We start from the raw sequence: 19,953 nt of genomic DNA, 5'->3' as shown, positions 1-19,953 counted from the left end.
AGAGGAACTATAGCAATTTTGTAAAGTACTTACTTAATCATTTCAAAAAGCTTGGGATCTGAGACTTTGATATTTCGTGCCATATTCCATGAGAGATGAACCATGGGTACCACTGACTTCACACTTTGCAATTTGTTCCACTCATACCGTTCTACTGCCAGTTTATACTGGCAGGCTAGGAGGAAAACAAAAATTTTTTAAGTTATAAAGCAAACTAACAAAATATATGAACATATTCATTATGACCTCTCAGGTGACCATTTTAACAGCAATTCTGAAAAACTAAAAACACTAAAAAACAGGGCCTCCCTGGTGGCGCAAGTGGTTAAGAGTCCGCCTGCCGATGCAGGGGATACGGGTTCGTGCCCCGGTCTGGGAGGATCCCATATGCCGCGGAGCGGCTGGGCCCGTGAGCCATGGCCGCTGGGCCTGCGCATCCGGAGCCTGTGCTCCGCAACGGGAGAGGCCACAACAGTGAGAGGCCCACATACCGCAAAAAGAAAAAAAAAAAAAAACACTAAAAAACAGTTTTATAAGTTGCAGGATACACAATTAATGCACAGAAATCTCTTGCATTGTCATACACTAATGATGAAAAATCTGAAAGAGAAATTATGGAAACACTCCCATTTATTATTGCAACAAAAAGAATAAAATACGTAGAAATAAACCTACCTAGGAAAACAAAAGACCTGTATGCAGAAAGCTATAAGACACTGATTAAAAAAATTAAAGATGCTACCAACAGATGGAGAGATATAACATGTTCTTGGATTGGAAGACTCAACATTGTGAAAATGACTATACTACCCAAAGCAATCTACAGATTCAATGCAATCCCTATCAAATTACCAATGGCATTTTTTACGGAAAAAGAACAAATCATCTCAAAATTTGTATGGAAACACAAAAGACCCCAAATAGCCAAAGCAGTCTTGAGGGGAAAAAACGGAGCTGAAGGAATCAGGCTCCCTGACTTCAGACTATACTACAAAGTTATAGTAATCAAGACAATATAGTACTGGCACAAAAACAGAAACATAGATCAATGGAACACGATAGAAAGCCCAGAGAGGGATTCCCTGGTGGCGCAGTGGTTGAGAGTCCGCCTGCCGATGCAGGGGACACGGGTTCGTGCCCCGGTCTGGGAAGATCCCACATGCCACGGAGCGGCTAGGCCCGTAAGCCATGGCCGCTGAGCCTGCGCGTCCAGAGCCTGTGCTCCGCAACGGGAGAGGCCACAACAGTGAGAGGCCCGCATACCGCAAAAAAAAAAAAAAAGAGAGAAAGCCCAGAGATAAACCCACACACATATGGTGAACTAATCTATGACAAAGGACGCAAAGATATACAATGGAGAAAAGACAGTCTCTTCAATAAGTGGTGCTGGGAAAACTGGACAGCTACATGTAAAAGAATGAAATTAGAACACTCCCTGACACCATACACAAAAATAAACTCAAAATGGATTTGAGACCTAAATGTAAGACTGGACACTATAAAACTCTTAGAGGAAAACATAGGAAGAACATTCTTTGACATAAATCACAGCAAGATCTTTTTTGATCCACCAAATAGAGTAATGGAAATAAAAACAAAAATAAACAAATGGGACCTAAGGAACCTTAAAAGCTTTTGCACAGCAAAGGAAACCATAAACAAGATGAAAGACAAACCTCAGAATGGGAGAAAATATTCGCAAACAAATCAATGGACAAAGGATTAATCTCCAAAATATATAAACAGCTCATGCAGCTCAATATTAAAGAAACAAACAACCCAATCCAAAAATGGGCAGAAGACCTAAATAGACAATTCTCCAAAGAAGACATACAGGTGGCCAAGAAGCATATGAAAAGCTGCTCAACATCACTAATATTAGAGAAATGCAAATCAAAACTATAATGAGGTATCACCTCACACCAGTCAGAATGGGCATCATCAGAAAATCTACAAACAACAAATGCTGGAGAGGGTGTGGAGAAAAGGGAGCCCTCTTGCACCGTTGGTGGGAAAGTAAATTGATATAGTCACTATGGAGAACAGTATGGAGATTCCTTAAAAAGCTAAAAATAGAATTACCATATGATCCAGCAATCCTACTACTGGGCATATACCCAGAGAAAACCGTTATTCAAAAAACACGTGACCCCAATGTTCATTGCAGCACTATTTACAATAGCCAGGTCATGGAAGCAACCTAAATGCCCATCGACAGGTGAACAGATAAAGAAGACGTGGTCCATATATACAATGGAATATTACTCAGCCATAAAAAGGAACAAAATTGAGTCATTTGTTGAGACATGGATGGATCTAGATACTGTCATACAGAGTGAAGTAAGTCAGAAAGAGAAAAACAAAAATCGTATAGTAACCCATGTATGTGGAACCTAGAAAAATGGTACAGATGAACCAATATGCAGGGCAGAAGTTGAGACAGATATGTAGAGAACAAACATATGGACAGCAAGGGGGGAAAATCATGGTGGGGTGGCGATGGTGGTGTGCTGAATTGGGAGATTGGGATTGACATGTGTACACTGATGTGTATAAAACTGATGACTAATAAGAACCTACAGTATAAAAAAACAAACAAAAACCACTAATACTAATCTTTCTTTGGCTTACTTGTATGGAAATATGTTAATATAAGTGTTTCACACATTACATGAAATTTCTAAAAATCTTATATGTTCTGGTATAATAAGTCAATTTTACTTATTACTTTAAAATTTATATCTCAGGGCTTCCCTGGTGGCGCAGTGGTTGAGAATCCACCTGCCGCTGCAGGGGATACGGGTTCGTGCCCCTTTCCGGGAAGATCCCATATGCCACGGAGCGGCTAGGCCCGTGAGCCATGGCCTCTGAGCCTGAGCGTCCGCAATGGGAGAGGCCAAAACAGTGAGAGGCCCGCGTACCGCAAAAAAAAAAAAAAAAAAAAAAAAAAAAAATTTATATCTTAGAAATAACTAAATTTCCTTGTCAATTGCATTATTATGAACCTTCATCAAATCTTTAACCATGGTCATTTTTAAGTCTTTTGTCATTTACAGACAGTTCTGGGTGTATTCTGATGCTTTTGCAAAAATGTTCCTATAAAAGGGTTTCATCTTCAAGGAATTCACGGAAAAGACTCTGACAAGTACAGGTTTGTGGTAACTGACTATACTGCTGAACTGAACGAATAAGTATTTTCAGAATTGTAATGGAGAAGTGTTAACAAAAGATTAAGATAAAAAAATGGGACTGAGTGAACTAATGAGGATGATTATAATTTTTGTGACTTCCTGTTTGAATAAATAAACTGTTTTATAAGAATTACAGTTTAAAATTATCATTAAAGAGCACTTACTATGTGGTAAGCATTGTGTGTGGCTCTTTTCACATCTCATTAAATTCTTTGAAACCCTCATTTTTTCAGACTAAAAGAATTTCTCATTTTTCAGATTAAAAGAATGAGGCACTGAGATTTCAAAACACTTATCCAAAGTTACAAAACTAACAAAGACCAGATTTTTCATCTTACGTATATTTAGACAGAGTTTGACATAAGACTGTTCATGTGATATATCAAAAGAAATAAAAGTCTAAAAAATAACTATTCTGCTTTGCTTTTCCCTATAAAAGATTTCCTTTATAAAAAAGACACACAACAATCTAAAATATCAAAAGTATATCCTCTATGACTACAGAAGCATGCATTTGTTACTTGCTACATCCATTTCTTAAGTTGAATTTACTCTCTGTACTAACAATTGAGATTTTTCCTAGGACACAATTTTTCAATTTTTGTGAGTTATTTTCTAATAGAAAAATAATACATATTAGAATTCTTTAAAATGTAAAACCTGTCATTATTATTTATAATACCTGTAAGTGGACCAACATTCCAAGCAATATTGTTGCACCAGCCAACAGCCTGAACCCAGTGCACAGTGCCTGCATTTATCCAGACCAAATCTCCAGGTCTTTGAATAAACCTATATACAGGAACATTAGCTTCATAAAGATCTTCAAGATTTGGCCACCAAGAACTCATCAAAAAATTCAAATTATTTCTGAAAAAAATAATGAATAATGTTAATGGATAAAGTTTTTTTAATGTCTCATCAAAAATGGAGAGACAATTTCATTTGACTAAAAGATGCTCTTACTGTATACTTCATTAAAACTTTACTGTAACAATAACTATATATTTCAAAACTGAGAGCTCTAGAACATAAGCAGTCCTGAAAAAAATTAATAGCAGATGAAAATAGGTATACTTATTCAAAGATCTGTACCATACGCCTAAACTTACTTTTCAAAAGTATAAATGTTAAATTTTCAAATTATACTTAAATATTAAATAAACTGATTTTTTGGTTTAATGTCAATTTGATTTAGATACAATTCACATACAATAAAATTCACCCATTTATGAGTGTTGACAAATGGGTAAGTACCAACACAAGACAGAACATTTTCTTTAAGATTTGGGGCACTATGATTTCAGTGGCAATTGTTCAGCTATGTCAGTAAGAAAGCAGTCATAGACAATACATAAACAAACAGGTGTGGCTATGTACTAGTAAAACTTTACAAAAGAGTTGGCAGGCCGGAACAAACTAATTTTTAAATTTTCTCTCAACAAGGAATATTTTGATTTACTCTTTCTTCTTAATGAACCTCTTTAATATCTAGGAATCTGTTAAACAGGAAATTTAGAGACTACTTCTTACCTAGAATCCTATGGCAGATTTAAGAGCAAAGATCTTCCCTCAATTCAACAGTGGAAAAAGACTTCTGCCTCTTGTTTTCTCCCAGGAATTTGAGAGAAGGTCCTTGTTCTTAAATGAATCAACACTACCAGCAACACCAAAGCAGGTAAACCAAATTATTAAGCTTTTATTTAAAGTCTGTTTTTTTATTATTCTCCTTCATTACAGTACTAGGTTTTTGTTTTTGTTTTTTGCGGTACGCGGGCCTCTCACTGTTGTGGCCTCTCCCGCTGCAGAGCACAGGCTCCAGATGCACAGGCTCAGCAGCCATGGCTCATGGACCCAGCCGCTCCGTGGCATGTGCAATCTTCCAAGACCGGGGCACAAACCCATGTCCCTTGCATCTGCAGGCGGACTCTCAACCACTGCGCCACCAGGGAAGCCCAGTATTAGGTATTTTAATGAAACTATGTTACCAATTTTTCTGCTAGGAATAGTAAGATTAACAATTTCAAATTATTTAATTTTTTTCAATAGAAAAAGTTCACACGGTAGGACTGTTCCTTCCTGAAGATCCAAAAAAAGCTTTTGCTTTATTTCTATGTTTTCTCTGAAAAAATATGACAGAGGGTGCCTTTGAGTTGTCTCTAAGAATCCACCTCTATTCCTTTATTTTCCTCCTAAAATGGAAGTATTTTCTTGAGACAAGTCTGACTGACATTGACATTTAAGGGATAAACACTGGTTCTTTTTTGGTATAAGGTTTCAAATACTGCGAGGAAGGGGAGGGAAGAGGGGAGGGGAGAGGAAGGAAGGGAAAAATGGCGAAAGAAGAAAAGAAAAAAGTATAAGCACAGTACAAACCTTAGCCCTATTTCACCCAACACTGCCAACATGAAACTCTCCATAAAAATAAAAAATTCTCCATAAAAATTTTAAAAACTCTCCATAAAAATAAAAAATAAAATAATAAAAGAAAAGAAAAAAATAATAGAAGAAAAGAAAGGAAAGCCAACCATGGCATATAGATCAAGCATTTTTTTCAAAAGGTCAAAACAGGGATTGATTTTAACATAACATGTTATCTGGAATCATCAACTAAACTACAGAACTTATAGACATTAGAAACAATATCCTTCTGCAAAACAATATTATAGTAAAAAGCTGAGGGGACAAGTGGCATTCTGCAACTTAAGATAACCTGATTATTTTTATTACTCTGGAGTTTAAACCTTGGGGATATCATCTATCTTTTCCAACTATACTTGACCTAAGATATTTGAAAGCAAAGAAAGTTAAACCCTGAAAATAGCTTCTACTCAAAATAATAAGAATCACTGTATTGTATGTGTAATAACTACCACACAATATAAGAAATATTTGTTTTCTGCAGCACAATGGAGATTTCCCATATGACAATTCTTTCCCCCTGCTTAAGTCACTAGTTTCCTGGTCGACAAAAGTTCAGATAGATGATTATACTATTTTCCTGGGGCGGTGGGGGGCGGGGGGAGAGGGGAGAGAAAAACAAACAAAACAAAAAGAAACAAGAAAGATTATACTGTTTTCATGTAAATTTTAAAATTTAAGAAATTTCACCTTTCTTATAAGGAAAACTTATACATAAGAGGTTAAAACTGACTATATCTTGACAGTAATTAAGAGAAGTTTGGAGTATTGTTCTTTTTAACCACTTTGACATACTTTTTACTAAATAAACTATGAGTATAGACCCTCTATAATATTAAAGATTTCAGTATATGAAATATGTGTACTGATTTTAAAATAATCACACATGAAAATTATGAGAATTATATCCAATTTTTAATTGTGTAAGTGTATGATGTATAATTTACACTACAGCACTATCATTACCAACTCTGAAAACAGCAGGTAATTTGCTTGCTACTGGACACCAATAATTTTAGGCTGAATTTACAAAGATACACAAGCTTGAGTTATGAGTAAGGTGATTAATTTTGGAATTCTTGCCATTTCTAAATTCAATTATAATGAGCCTAATTTTTCCTTAAAGCACAATTTTCAAATGAATGTATCAGTTTAAAAAATTAACATAAAAAACAATTCACTCTTTAGTCTCTGAATTGATACCTATTACTATTGCACAGACTGGTTTTATGGCATCTTTCATTTGATATAAGAAAATAAAAGAGGGCTTCCCTGGTGGCGCAGTGGTTGAGAGTCCGCCTGCCAATGCAGGGGACGCGGGTTCGTGCCCCGGTCTGGGAAGATCCCACATGCTGCGGAGCGGCTGGGCCCGTGAGCCATGGCCACTGAGCCCGTGAGTCCGGAGCCTTGCTCCGCAACGGGAGAGGCCACAACAGTGAGAGGTCCGTGTACCGCAAAAAAAAAAAGAAAAGAAAAGATTTGAAATAAAATCATTTATAATAAATTGCTGAATGATAATTAAAACTTCAGGATCAGGGCTTCCCTGGTGGAGCAGTGGTTAAGAATCTGCCTGCCAATGCAGGGGACACAGGTTCAATCCCTGATCCCAGAAGATCCCACATGCCACAGAGCAACTAAGCCCATGCGCCACAACTACTGAAGCCCGCATGCCTAGAGCCCGTGCTCCGCAGCAGGAGAAGCCACTACGATGAGAAGCCCCCGCTCATCACCATTAGAGAAAGGCCTGCGCGCAACAATGAAGACCCAATGCAGCCAAAAATAAATAAAATAAGATAAATAAATTTATTTTTTAAAAAATTCAAGATCAGAAATTTGTTCTTTACAATAACTGTTTTCTCACAATTATTTTTTTAAAAATTTAGTTCAGAAACCTACTTTTCACAGAAGTCATTCAGAACACCCCAATAATCCTCAGGAACAACAAACCATTCACAATCACCTGGACCAATATTTATGTTAACAGAACAAAAGTTGTTATTTTCTTGGTGACCTGAAATGTAAAAGGAAAAAAAAAATTATTACACTGTAAATTCAATGAGAGAAATGTGCCTTTAAATCACTGAGTTGTTTTGAGGATTAGGTGAAAAATAAATGCTTACAGATCAATGAAGAGCACATGAATAAGCAATAAATATTAGCTATTATCACTATTACTACATCCATCTCTAAAAACTATCTCAACTCACAAAGAGTAGAGAAAATTAATGAATGAGGTATGGTTTTCAAAATGTAACTGGCCCCTTAGCAACTTGTAACTACGATAAACATCCCAATTTTATGTTGTTACATACTGTAAATGCTTATAACTCTCCCACCAGAGATAGAGATGGTAATCTCTTAGAATGTGGGCTGAGAGCAACCTAAATTTTTCAGAACACATGTAAAGGCCATGTCAGAATGTAAACTGTTATAGTGCATACCATTTCTTTTTTTTTTTTTTTTTTTTTTTTGCAGTACTCGGGCCTCTCACTGTTGTGGCCCCTCCCATTGCAGAGCACAGGCTCCAGACGCACAGGCTCAGCGGCCACGGCTCACGGGCCCAGCCGCTCTGCAGCATGTGGGATCTTCCCAGACCGGGGCACGAACCCGTGTCCCCTGCATCGGCAGGCAGACTCTCAACCACTGCGCCACCAGGGAAGCCCATATACCTTTCTTTTATGTATCAATAAGTAAGAACAGTAACTTTACCAAACAGGAACTTAACACAATGTTTGTTTGAATTATACAGACTAAAACATATCACAAATTTCTTCTAAGGAACTCCTTAGAGATCCATAGGATAATATTGAGGAACTAATGACATATGAACTAATGAAACACCTGAAGAACTTTTAGGCACAAAGAGGTAATATACTAAATTTGGATTCTGTCCCTAGATTTTAAATGAAAGAAGACATTTTCTATTTCCTTTGCTTCATTACATTTTCACATATTTACTTTTACAGAATATTCCAAATAGGATGAAATAATTTTTAAATACAAATGAATCTTAATAGATCTAGTCCAGGGACTTCCCTGGTGGTCCAGTGGTTAAGGATCCACCTTGCAATGCAGGGGATGTGGGTTCAACCCCTGGTTGGGGAACTAAGATCCTACATGCTGCAGGGCAACTAAGCCTGTGTGCCACAACTAGAGAAAAGCCCACGAGCCACAACAAAAGATCCTGCATGTTGCAGCTAATACCCAACGCAGTCAAAAAAAAAAAAAAACTCTAGTCCAATACTATGCATACATTTAAAAATCTTGAAAGGTGAAATTCTTGCCTGGTATTATGAAGTTATTAGTGACAAAGAAGGCCAAGATATTAAATCTTTTTTCAATTATTAGCATTTTTCATATTTCTTTCCACCTGACCCAAATACTGACAAAACAGTATCATGTAAAGTGAATTTCCAATAATAGCCTGGGAATAAACATTCCAACCAATAGGTTCTATGCCTGGCCGTACATCAGAATCCCTGAGGAGCTTTTAAAAAGTACTGACATCTCATCCTCAAAATGATTCAGTGTTTCTTCTAAAAGCTTTCCAGCAGATTCCAATGAGCACACAAAGTGGGGCACCCTAACTCATTTACATAAAAGCAACAACCCATTTAAAAAAATTAGTTGGCCACTTTACAGTGAGAATGTGGTGAAGAAGAAAGAACTATAGCGGCTGCAAGGAGAAAACAGAAAAACAAGAAAATGACATGTATCCTGTACATATCAGCATATAGCTGAACTGGTTGTTTCCTGCTAATGTCTGACCTAACTTCCAGAGACTGGAACTTACAAAATTACTAAGTATCTAGACTGTCACCTATGACATAAGTAATGTCAACACAAAGGGAACAAAGATGATTTTATATTTGAGTTGAATGAAACTTTATGATTTTAAATCAGGAGATGGAAAACTATGGCCTCTTGGCCAAACACCTGTTCTTATAAATAAAATTCTTGGGATGTAGACAGGTTTATTAGTTTATGCTCTGCCTACAGTTGTATTCATACTACAACATCAGAATTAAGCAGTTGTAACAGAGACCTTGTGCACTCTTATAACTTCACATTGCTTGTTGGCAAACTATATACAAATAGCCTTAACACAGTTATAACTCAATATTGCATCTTAACTGGAAAGCATATCATCATACTTCAACATTTCATTTCTTTAAATTACAAGTGCATAACCATAATGTGAAGAGAAGAAAAACAAATGTCAAATATAACACTTTTAAGGTATTTAGGAATGTGAATGATTTACTCCATTTAACAGGAAAGCACTGTACTTCCCATGTAATGATGTTCTTTCTGTGCTAAAATATTACTTTGTTCCTTGAAACTACCAAACCAAATGATCATTACATTATGTCTCATATGGAAACACTGAAAGAAAAATTAGAAAACTTAAAATGCATTATATGATCATGGCAGCAATTTCCACCAAACAAACAAACAAACAAAAAAACAAACAAACAAACAAAACTGAGGCTGAACCAAAGTTCGTCTCTGGGCAGGCAAGCAAAGCTGTTTACAGATAGCATGTTAATTAAATCATGTTTGGTTGTAGCAGGTAAAAAAACATTTCTGGAGAAAATAAAATGTTTCCATATGATTAGCCTTTTGTTGAGAACAGCTACTCAACGAAGATGATGGAAGTCACATAATCAATTAAAAAATGTAGTAAATAACTTTTGAGGGAACATCAATGATCAATTAAAAACAAAGAAAATCATTTCAAGCAGTTTTTCTTGGCCCTTCGTAAGTCAACAAGTACTACTAATACTACTCAACTGGTATTGTTTACTTGAGGAGTCAATGCCAAATGTAAAGTCACTGAAGATTTTGTCTCTAAAAGTGATCTTCACAGGACCAATTGTTAAGTGAGAGTATTTTCAAAGTTGCAAAAATATTAAATCAAGTACTACTGAATTGCAATATGCTAAGAAGAATTACAACTAATGGTAGGGAAAATATATCTAGGAGAAAAAAGTGTACTTGGAAAATTAACAAAGTCTGTGAAAATGTTCAGATACCAGATGCCTGTGGTTTTTCATTGTACTAGTCACTGACAGATACTTTACGAAAATTGTGTGTGTGTGTGTGTGTGTGCGCACGCACGCACGCACCACTCTCAAAGACTTAATACTGGGCTTCCCTAGTGGCGCCGAGGTTAAGAGTCTGCCTGCCAATGCAGGGGACACGAGTTCGTGCCCCGGTCCAGGAAGATCCCACATGCCACGGAGCGGCTGGGCCCGTGAGCCATGGCCGCTGAGCCTGCGCGTCCGGAGCCTGTGCTCCGCAACGGGATAGGCCACAGCAGTGAGAGGCCCGCGTACCAAAAAAAAAAAAAAGACTTAATACCAAATCTATGAATTTGTGACAGAAACAGAAGCCAACTGTCCTGATATTCCCCATGGCTTTGCTGTAATTTTTAGAGACTGGAAATTTTTGATTGAAGCCAACTGTCAGCCATTGATAAAGGTACATTATACTCTGCTGTAGTATTAAAAATTAAATAAAATGCTACATATTCTCTCCCTTAAACATTTCTTGCAAACCCTAATGCAAGTGCAGAGAACATTTCCACATTGCAAAAGCCTTCTACCTGAACTTCAACAGAAGAAACTGCATCTGAAATGCAATTAAATACAAAAGGAAAATGTATAGTAAGACAAAAACAAAAACAACAACAAAAAACCCTAACAGAATTCTGTAAATGCCTGCCAACTAGTTAAATGCAGTCAATAAAATAAGCTTATAAATTAATAACAATATCTGGCGCATCTATTTACATGAAAAACATTTTTAAAGATGAAACATGTAAAAAGCTCACTACACAAAGCTTTAACAGCTGTACATTTGTAGCTGATTCTGATGACAGGAAATACTGACTTTGAGCCCCAGTAAGGTAAAATGTTATTCCCCCTTTAGGGTTATCTGTATTTTGTCAATTACTTGTCTCAATTTTGTCTCAAATATTAGGTATTTTGACTTTCATCAATGAACAGACATGGAAGTAAGTTTTTTCTATTTTTACATATGTATCTTCATAATATTCTCAATATAACCTCGTGGCTTATAAAGCATAAAATACTTACTGTTTAACTTTAAGTTACCTGACTTCTGCATTAGTTTCTGAGTTAACATTTTAATATAATGGGACAGTTTAGCAAATACTAGTGCATCACAAATTTTAAGTATTTTCAGTGAAGCTTTTATTACATGTAGTACACATACCAGTTCATTATTAGTAAGAACTGTAACTGTGATGAACAATACATGGAAAACTGACAATCTGCAGTCAATGGAATCAAGACAAAGCCTCTCAAGTGCTTTAAGTTCCTTTACTCACTAAGCAACTTAATGTCCCCTTGCTAGGTTAAATTTTTCTGATCATCTTGATGTTTACATATAAAAAGGATAAAAGTCACACTGACAGAACAAATTAATATTCTCAGCTTTAATTACAAATTATTTTTCCCTATTAGAAAGAATTTTAAAATCCTTTTGGCTTTATTAGTTATAAACGGGAAACTGATTGCAGAGGCGTCTATCACATTTAACTAAATAACTCTTTTTTTCAACTCTACAAGGGAAGTTATTTCATAAAAATAACCTGGTGTCCGACTCCCTGGAACTTTCATGTACAGCTGAACTGTATTCATGCCCAGTACGGTATGACCAAGGTGGCTTAGAAGATTTCCTGCTGATACAACACGTACAAAAGCCGGAAGTTTAGTCAGTTCATGTAGCTGCAACTTCCACCTGAAATACAGTAACAGATTAGAAGTGTAATCCTGCAGCAAATATTTATGAGAATTAACCATGTCCTCAAAAATCTTGTGATCCAATTAGAAAACATTTAAATCTCTAATATTATACTTTTAAGATCAAAAGAACTAGTATTTAACTTTTTCCCAAAAAAGTCCTAAACCAGGTTACTTAAAAAAAAAAAAATCATAAAAATTTATGATAATCTTATAAATGAAGAAATAATTTTTATTTGTAAATCTGTAAAACTGTTTTGGCACTCTTTGGTAACAAAAATCTAAATTCATAATCTAGGGACTTCCCTGGTGGTCCAGTGGGTAACTCTGTGCTCCCAATGCAGGGGGCCTGGGTTCAATCCCTGGTCGGGGAACTAGATCCCACATGCATGCTGCAACTAAGAGTCCACATGCCACAACAAAGATCCCATGTGCCCTAACTAAGACCCGGTGAAGCCAAAATAAATAAATAAATAAATAAATAAATAAATAATGTAACAAAAATGATTCTGTAACACTAGCATTTTCAGCTAGAACTTCTTTGTCAACAAACACACACACACACACAAAGTATAACTACTGGATTAAAGAAAATATGAAAGTCGGCAGTTTCCAATCCTGTAATCCTATTTGTACTTCATGGAAATAGAACAGGAGGCCTTACTTTTTGTCATCAGAGAGGTCAATGTTAGTCCCAATTTTTATAGTTTTAAAAGGTCCTTTCCTTCTCCTTCCAGAACTTTAAAAAAAAAAAAAATTAAATTAAATTCATGCCTTTTGGACAGAAATAGCGTGCACACTAAAATTTACTTACTTATCTGAAGATGTGGATTCATTATCTGAATATTCTTTATGTTGCATTCTTTTCTCATTTTCTTCCTATAGATTAAGCAAATATATTCACACTTAGTATTGTGCTACAGACTATAGTTCCTGTTACACAACTGAATAAAAGTCATATCTACATGAGTGCTACTGTTTATGATCTGAAAACTACTTTGCTATAGTCACATTTCATCAAAAAAGCAACGTTTCTTTTTTCCTACATATACTCTTCAATAAGAATGAAATCTGCAGGTCCTTGTACTTGCCACAAATCCAAGATGATAAAAAAAAAAATTAAAGCAAGATTCTGTAATCTTGCTAAGTATCAAAATTACTTATGGGGCTTCCCTGGTGGCGCAGTGGTTGAGAGTCCGCCTGCCGATGCAGGGGACACGGGTTTGTGCCCCGGTCCGGGAAGATCCCACGTGCCGCGGAGCGGCTGGGCCCATGAGCCATGGCCGCTGAGCCTGCGCGTCCTGCACGTCCTGCGTGTCCGGAGCCTGTGCTCTGCAACGGGCGAGGCCAAAACAGTGAGAGGCCCGCGTATCGCAAATATATATATATATATATATATATATATTACTTATGAATGCCAAGAATCAACGCTGAAGCACATATTCTAAACTGGCAGAAGTGTGTGTGCCTACAAAAACAACAGTTATGAGATGTATAGGGTAAGAAATTCAAGACTGTCTATTATTAACCATAGATTTCTTTTGTTATTCTGACCTTGCCTGTGGGGAGTACATTAAGAAAATTAAGGGAATATAAAGAAGTTCTTCACAGACTAAATTACTGACACAATAAATTCTATATAACTAATAAAACACATAGCACCAGTAAGGAAATTAAATGCTGAATAAAAATGTGTTATTCTTGAATGACCATGTAATTAGGCAAAGATTCCTTAGCTCTGACACCAAAAGTGAAGCAACTGAAAAAAAAAAAAAGTATTCACCTAAACTTTAAAATTCTGTGCTTCAAAGGACACCATCAAGAAAAAGTGAAATGACTCATAGAATAGGGAAACAAATCACAAATTAAATACTTTACAAAATGACTTTGTCAAACACATAAGAAGCTCAGAAGTAGCCACTGCATCCTAACCACAAGTACAAACCGTGCGATCAATAATTCTCAGATTACTTAAGAGAAGTGAGAACACATGGCAAACTGTTGCCCCCAAAACTGGAGAGAGGGGTGAATAACGGAAATCAAAACTAATGGGAGCAGTAACCTCCATGGATACCTATGCTGGGGAGAGAAAAACCACAGAAAATATCAGAAAAAATCCCCTTCTGAAACATACCAGAGCATTATTGTCTTCTTAGCAAGATCTGCCCTCTGGAGAAACTACTTAACCAGAGCCTAACTTTCTGGAATTTTATCAGACCTGCATCTCCAGAGAGGAGGGAAATACCCATCTGCAGCTCACTCTAGCCATCCAGTCTTGCTCAAAGAATGGGGAAAACAAAAGCCCAAAGATGAAGCGCTACTGAAGTTCACAATATAGAGGCACAGGTTCACAAAGACTGAGACCAAATCACAGGATAATAGAGTATTTCCCCTACCCCAATATTTTTTACAAATACATTACTAAAGCTTATTTACAGCAGTTCCTTTTACCCAGCACATCATGTCTGTCTTTCAACAAAAAATTATAAGGTATACTAGAAGTCAGAAAAATAGCATGAAAACACATAGCAAGCACTGGGAACAGTCTCTGACATGGCACAAATGCTGGAATTCTAAGACTAATAATTTTAAATTGTAGTTTATTATGCAAAGAATTCTAAATGATAAAGTAGAAATAATACTAAACACATGGGCAATGTAAGCAGGGAAATGGAAATTTTTGAAAAGAACCAGAAAGAAACGCTAGAAGTCAAAAACATGAACAGAACTGAAGAATGCTTTTCATGGGAGTATTAAAAATGGATACAGGCAAGGAAGAAATTTGAATGAGGATATCTAAAATTTCCAAATCTGAAAAAGAAAAAAATTTTTCACAACCCCCCCAAGAAGATGCAAGGACTGTAGGAAAGTTATGAAGATGTAACATACATAAACTGGCAATGTAGAAAGACAAGAAATATATGAACAAGCAGGAATTCCCAGCGGTCCAGTATTTAGAACTCAGAACTTTCACTGCTGGTGCTGGGTTCAATCCCTAGCCTAGGAACTAAGATCCTGCATCCTGTGCCGTGCAGCAAAAATAAATAAATAAAAATAAAAAATAAGTAAATAACCTCCTGTTCTCCCTCCCCAAATGAAGAGATATTAAACCACAGAACACAGAAGTTCTGAGTAAAATCAAGAAGGATAAATGTCCAAACCCTAAAGCTAGGTGTACAATACTCAAACTACAGAAAATCAAAGATATGGGAAGAGCTGCGAATTGGAGCCTGAGAAAATGAGAACATCTCATTTATAATGGATCAAACACAAGGATTAACATCCAACTCTTCTTCAAAAACCATGCACGCAAGAATACAGTGAAGCTGAAAAAAAAAAAAACCACACTAGAATTCTGAACCCTCAGAAATGACCCTTTAAGAGTAAAAGAGATGTAAAGGCTTTTCGGGTGAACAAAAATTTACAGACACTGCTGCTAGAAAAAATGCCTTTTAAGAATATTTAGTTCTTTAGAGAAGAAAAATGATACAGGTCAGAGTTTCTGATATACAAAAACAAAAGCAACCAAAAAAGGAGTAAATGAATGAAAATAAAAATATTTCTTATTTTTGTTTTTATAATTGATATAAATAACATGTAACACTGTATCATATTTAGGTATACAATAAATGATTTAATATATGTATTATAAAATGATTAAAATAAGTTTAGTTTTGGGCTTCCCTGGTGGCGCAGAGGTTGAGAGTCCACCTGCTGATGCAGGGGACAGGGGTTTGTGCCCCGGTCCAGGAAGATCCCACATGCCGCAGAGCGGCTGGTCCCGTGGGCCATGGCTGCTGAGGCTGTGCGTCCAGAGCCTGTGCTCCGCAATGGGAGAGGCCACAACAGTGAGAGGCTCGCGAACCGCAAAAACATAAATAAATAATAAGTTTAGTTTTTATTGTCTATGCGCGCACGCACACACACACACACACACACACACACACACACATATTTTCTTTATCTCTTCATCTGTGATGGACACTTAAGTTGCTGCTATTTTTTGGTCTTGTAATTAATGCTACAATGAACAAGGGGCTGCAGATACCTTTTTGAGATAGTCATGATATATTCTTCAGGTATTTGGCTAGCAGTCCAACTGCTGCATCCATGGCAGGCCTATTTTTAGTTTATTTGAGGAACCTCCATATTTTTCTCCACAGTGACTGTGCCAGTTTACCTACCCACCAACAGTACACAAGCGTTCCTTATTCTCTACATCTTCACATATCTCTAGTTTTTTTTTTGTTTTTTTTTGTTTTTGCGGTACGCGGGCCTCTCACTGCTGTGGCCTCTCCCGTTGCAGAGCACAGGCTCCGGACGCGCAGGCTCAGTGGCCACAGCTCATGGGCCCAGCCGCTCCGCAGCATGTGGGATCTTCTTGGACGGGGGCACGAACCCACGTCCCCTGCATCGGCAGGCGGACTCTCAACCACTGCGCCACCAGGGAAGCCCCATCTCTAGTTTTTTTGATGATAGTCATTCAAACAGGTGTGTTGGTAGTATTGCACTATGGTTTTTATTTGCATTTCCCTGACGATTAGTAATGTTTAGAATTTTTAACATGGACCGGCTGGCCATTAGTCTAACTTCTCTGGAAAAATATCTATTGCAATCCACTCCTAATTTTATTTTGTTTTGTTTTTTTGTTTTTGTTTTTGTGGTACGCGGGCCTCTCACTGTTGTGGCCTCTCCCATTGCGGAGCACAGGCTCTGGACGTGCAGGCTCAGCGGCCATGGCTCACGGGCCTAGCCGCTCCGCGGCATGTGGGATCTTCCCGGACGGGGGCACGAACCCATGTCCCCTGCATCGGCAGGCGGACTTTCAACCACTGTGCCACGAGGGAAGCCTTGTTCCTCATTTTTAAGTGGATAATTTCTTTGTTTTCTGTTGAGTTATATGAATTTTTAAGTGGGTAATTTCTTTGTTTTTTGTTGTTATGAGTTCCGTATATACTTTAGATATTATTAACACCTTATCAGATATAAGATTTGCAAATATTTTCTCCCATTCTGTAGATTACCTTCTTGTTTTGTTGATTATTTCCTTTGCTAGGCAGAAGTTTTTTAGTGTTGCCTTTGATTTTAGTGTCAAATCTAAAAAGTCACTGCCAAGACCAATGTCAAAGAGCTTACTGCCTATATTTTCTTCTAGGTTTATAATTTCAGGTCTTACATTCAAGTCTTTAATCCATTGTGATGGTCTAATATTCTTCTTATTCCTAACTAACAGATTACATTTTGTTCAAAATAATAATAGAAACAAGGTATTTTGATTATGTATGCAGATATATATACACATATATATGAAATGAATGACACGAATGGTTCAAGGAGCAGGAGTGAAAAAATTGGCATACTCTGTAATAATATACTCGTGCAGCCCCTGCAGCTGTACAGTGTTACTTGAAAGTAGAACTGGATTAGTTGTAAAGGTATATTGCAATCTCTATGGCAACCACTAAAAAAATTTTTTTTAAGTACAACTGATGGGCTAAGAAAGCACAGAAAAAGTATCATATACTATGCTCAATTAAAAATTTTAAAAGGCAGAAACAGTGAAAGAAAAAAATAAAGCAAAATATTAGTACACGGCTTCCCTGGTGGCGTAGTGGTTAAGAATCCGCCTGCCAGTGCAGGAGACACGGGTTCAAGCCCCGGTCTGAGAAGGTTTCACATGCCAAGGAGCAACTAAGCCCATGGGCCACAACGGCTGAGCCTGCGGTCTAGAGCCCATGAGCCACACCTACTGAGCCCACATGCTGCAACTACTGAAGCCCGCGCGCCTAGAGCCCGTACTCTGCAACAAGAGAAGCCACCGCAATGAGGAGCCTGCACACCGCAACGAAGAGTAGCTCCCACTCACCACAACTAGAGAAAGCCTGCGCACAGCAACAAAGACCCAACGCAGCCAAAAATTTAAGAAAAAAAAAAAAAAAAAGCAGCAGCCAACCCACAGCTGCCAGTTAAAAAAATAAATAAACAAAATAAACCAAAATATTAGCACAAAAAAGTAACAAAATCGTAGGAATTAATCAAACTGTATCAGTAAGCACTTTGAATGTCAATGGTCTAAACACACCAATTAAAAGACAGAGGTTGTCAGACTGGATAAAAAATTAAGACCCAAGGGGCTTCCCTGGTGGCGCAGTGGTTGAGAGTCCACCTGCCAATGCAGGGGACACAGGTTCATGTCCCAGGTCCAGGAAGATCCCACATACTGCGGAGGGGCTGGGCCCGTGAGCCATGGTCGCTGAGCCTGCGCGTCTGGAGCCTATGCTCCGCAACGTGAGAGGCCACAACAGTGAGAGGCCCGCATACCACACACACAAAAAAAATTAAGACCCAAATACAAGTGGTGTGTGAGGAACCCACCATGTTACATATAAAGACATATGCACATTAAAAAAGAAGTGGATGGCGAAATATATACCATGCTAACGTTAATCAAGAGAATGTGGGAGTAGCTAAGATTAATTTCAGACAGGTTATACTTTGGAAACAGAGACAAAGCAGAGCAATACACAATGATAAATGGGTGAAGTCTTCAATAAGACAAAAAGAATGCTTAATGTGTATAAGCCTAAAAACAGCATCAAAATACATGTGGCAAATTTTCTTTTCCATGTGGCGAAAACTGATGGAATTGCAAGGAGAAATAAATGAATCCACTACTAGAGTTGGAGATTTTAACACCATTCAATGAGGAGTATTTTCAGCAAGCACACAACCAGTAAGGATACAATGGAACTTAATTGCTCCATCAATCAATTGAATGAAATGGACAACTATAGACTACTACATCAAAAACTACACATTCTTCTCAAGTTCACATGGAACTTCTCTAAGACCACATTCCAAATCACTAAACACACCTTTGCAAATTCAAAAGATACAATACCTTCTGTCAGATAACAGTGGAACTAAACTAGAAATCAGTAAAACAAAGATAGCCAGAAAATCCCAAAACACATGGATACTAAACAACACAAGGTCAAAAAGAAAAATCTCAAAAGAAATCAAAAATTTTGAGATCAAATTAAAATGAAAACACAAAAGTCATAAAATTTGTCAGATGCACCCAACCCAGTCATTGGCGAGAAATTTAGAGCCATCAGTACACATCCTTCTGAAAAGAAGAATCTGAAATCCAATCACCTAACTTTCCACTATACAACAAAATTAAATCCAAAAGAAGAGCATACTAAAACCAATGTAACAGCATAAGAAAAGAAGTATTAAGAGTTAAAAATGGGGCTTCCCTGGTGGCGCAGTGGTTGAGAGTCCGCCTGCCAATGCAGGGGACAAAGGTTCGTGCCCCGGTCCGGGAAGATCCCACATGCCGTGGAGCAGCTAGGCCTGTGAGCCATGGCTGCTGGGCCTGCAAGTCTGGAGCCTGTGCTCCGCAACGGGAGAGGCCACAACAGTGAGAGGCCTGCATACCGCAAAAAAAAAAAAAAAAAAAAAAAAAAAAGAATTGAAGGCAATAAAACTGAAAATAAAACTCAAAAGAGAAATATCAATGAAACCAAAAGTTGGCCCTTTGAAAAGATCAACAAAATTGATAAGGC

General features: G+C 37.3%; 1 protein-coding gene across 7 annotated transcripts in view; it reads right to left on the bottom strand.

Annotated features, from left to right (window-relative positions):
* The window catches only part of LOC132482953 (lysine-specific demethylase 6A-like), a 168,865-nt gene that overhangs the window by 16,083 nt on the left and 132,829 nt on the right, over positions 1–19,953 (bottom strand). For 6 of the 7 annotated variants that reach the window (XM_060088225.1, XM_060088218.1, XM_060088222.1 and 3 more), the window contains 6 exons: positions 13,197–13,261; positions 13,047–13,121; positions 12,232–12,380; positions 7,509–7,623; positions 3,874–4,061; positions 34–175 (listed from right to left, as the gene is read on the bottom strand). In XM_060088225.1, coding sequence (XP_059944208.1) covers positions 34–175; positions 3,874–4,061; positions 7,509–7,623; positions 12,232–12,380; positions 13,047–13,121; positions 13,197–13,261 — 734 coding nt within the window. Of the gene's footprint in view, positions 1–33; positions 176–3,873; positions 4,062–7,508; positions 7,624–12,231; positions 12,381–13,046; positions 13,122–13,196; positions 13,262–19,953 lie in introns of those variants that run through there. The other variant, XM_060088223.1, reaches the window with a different exon arrangement.

Source organism: Mesoplodon densirostris (genome assembly GCF_025265405.1).
Source record: "Mesoplodon densirostris isolate mMesDen1 chromosome Y unlocalized genomic scaffold, mMesDen1 primary haplotype SUPER_Y_unloc_1, whole genome shotgun sequence".
NCBI classification, from domain to species: domain Eukaryota; kingdom Metazoa; phylum Chordata; class Mammalia; order Artiodactyla; family Ziphiidae; genus Mesoplodon; species Mesoplodon densirostris.
Note: the sequence above shows the minus strand (reverse complement) of the source record. Positions and strands in the feature narration are given on the sequence as shown.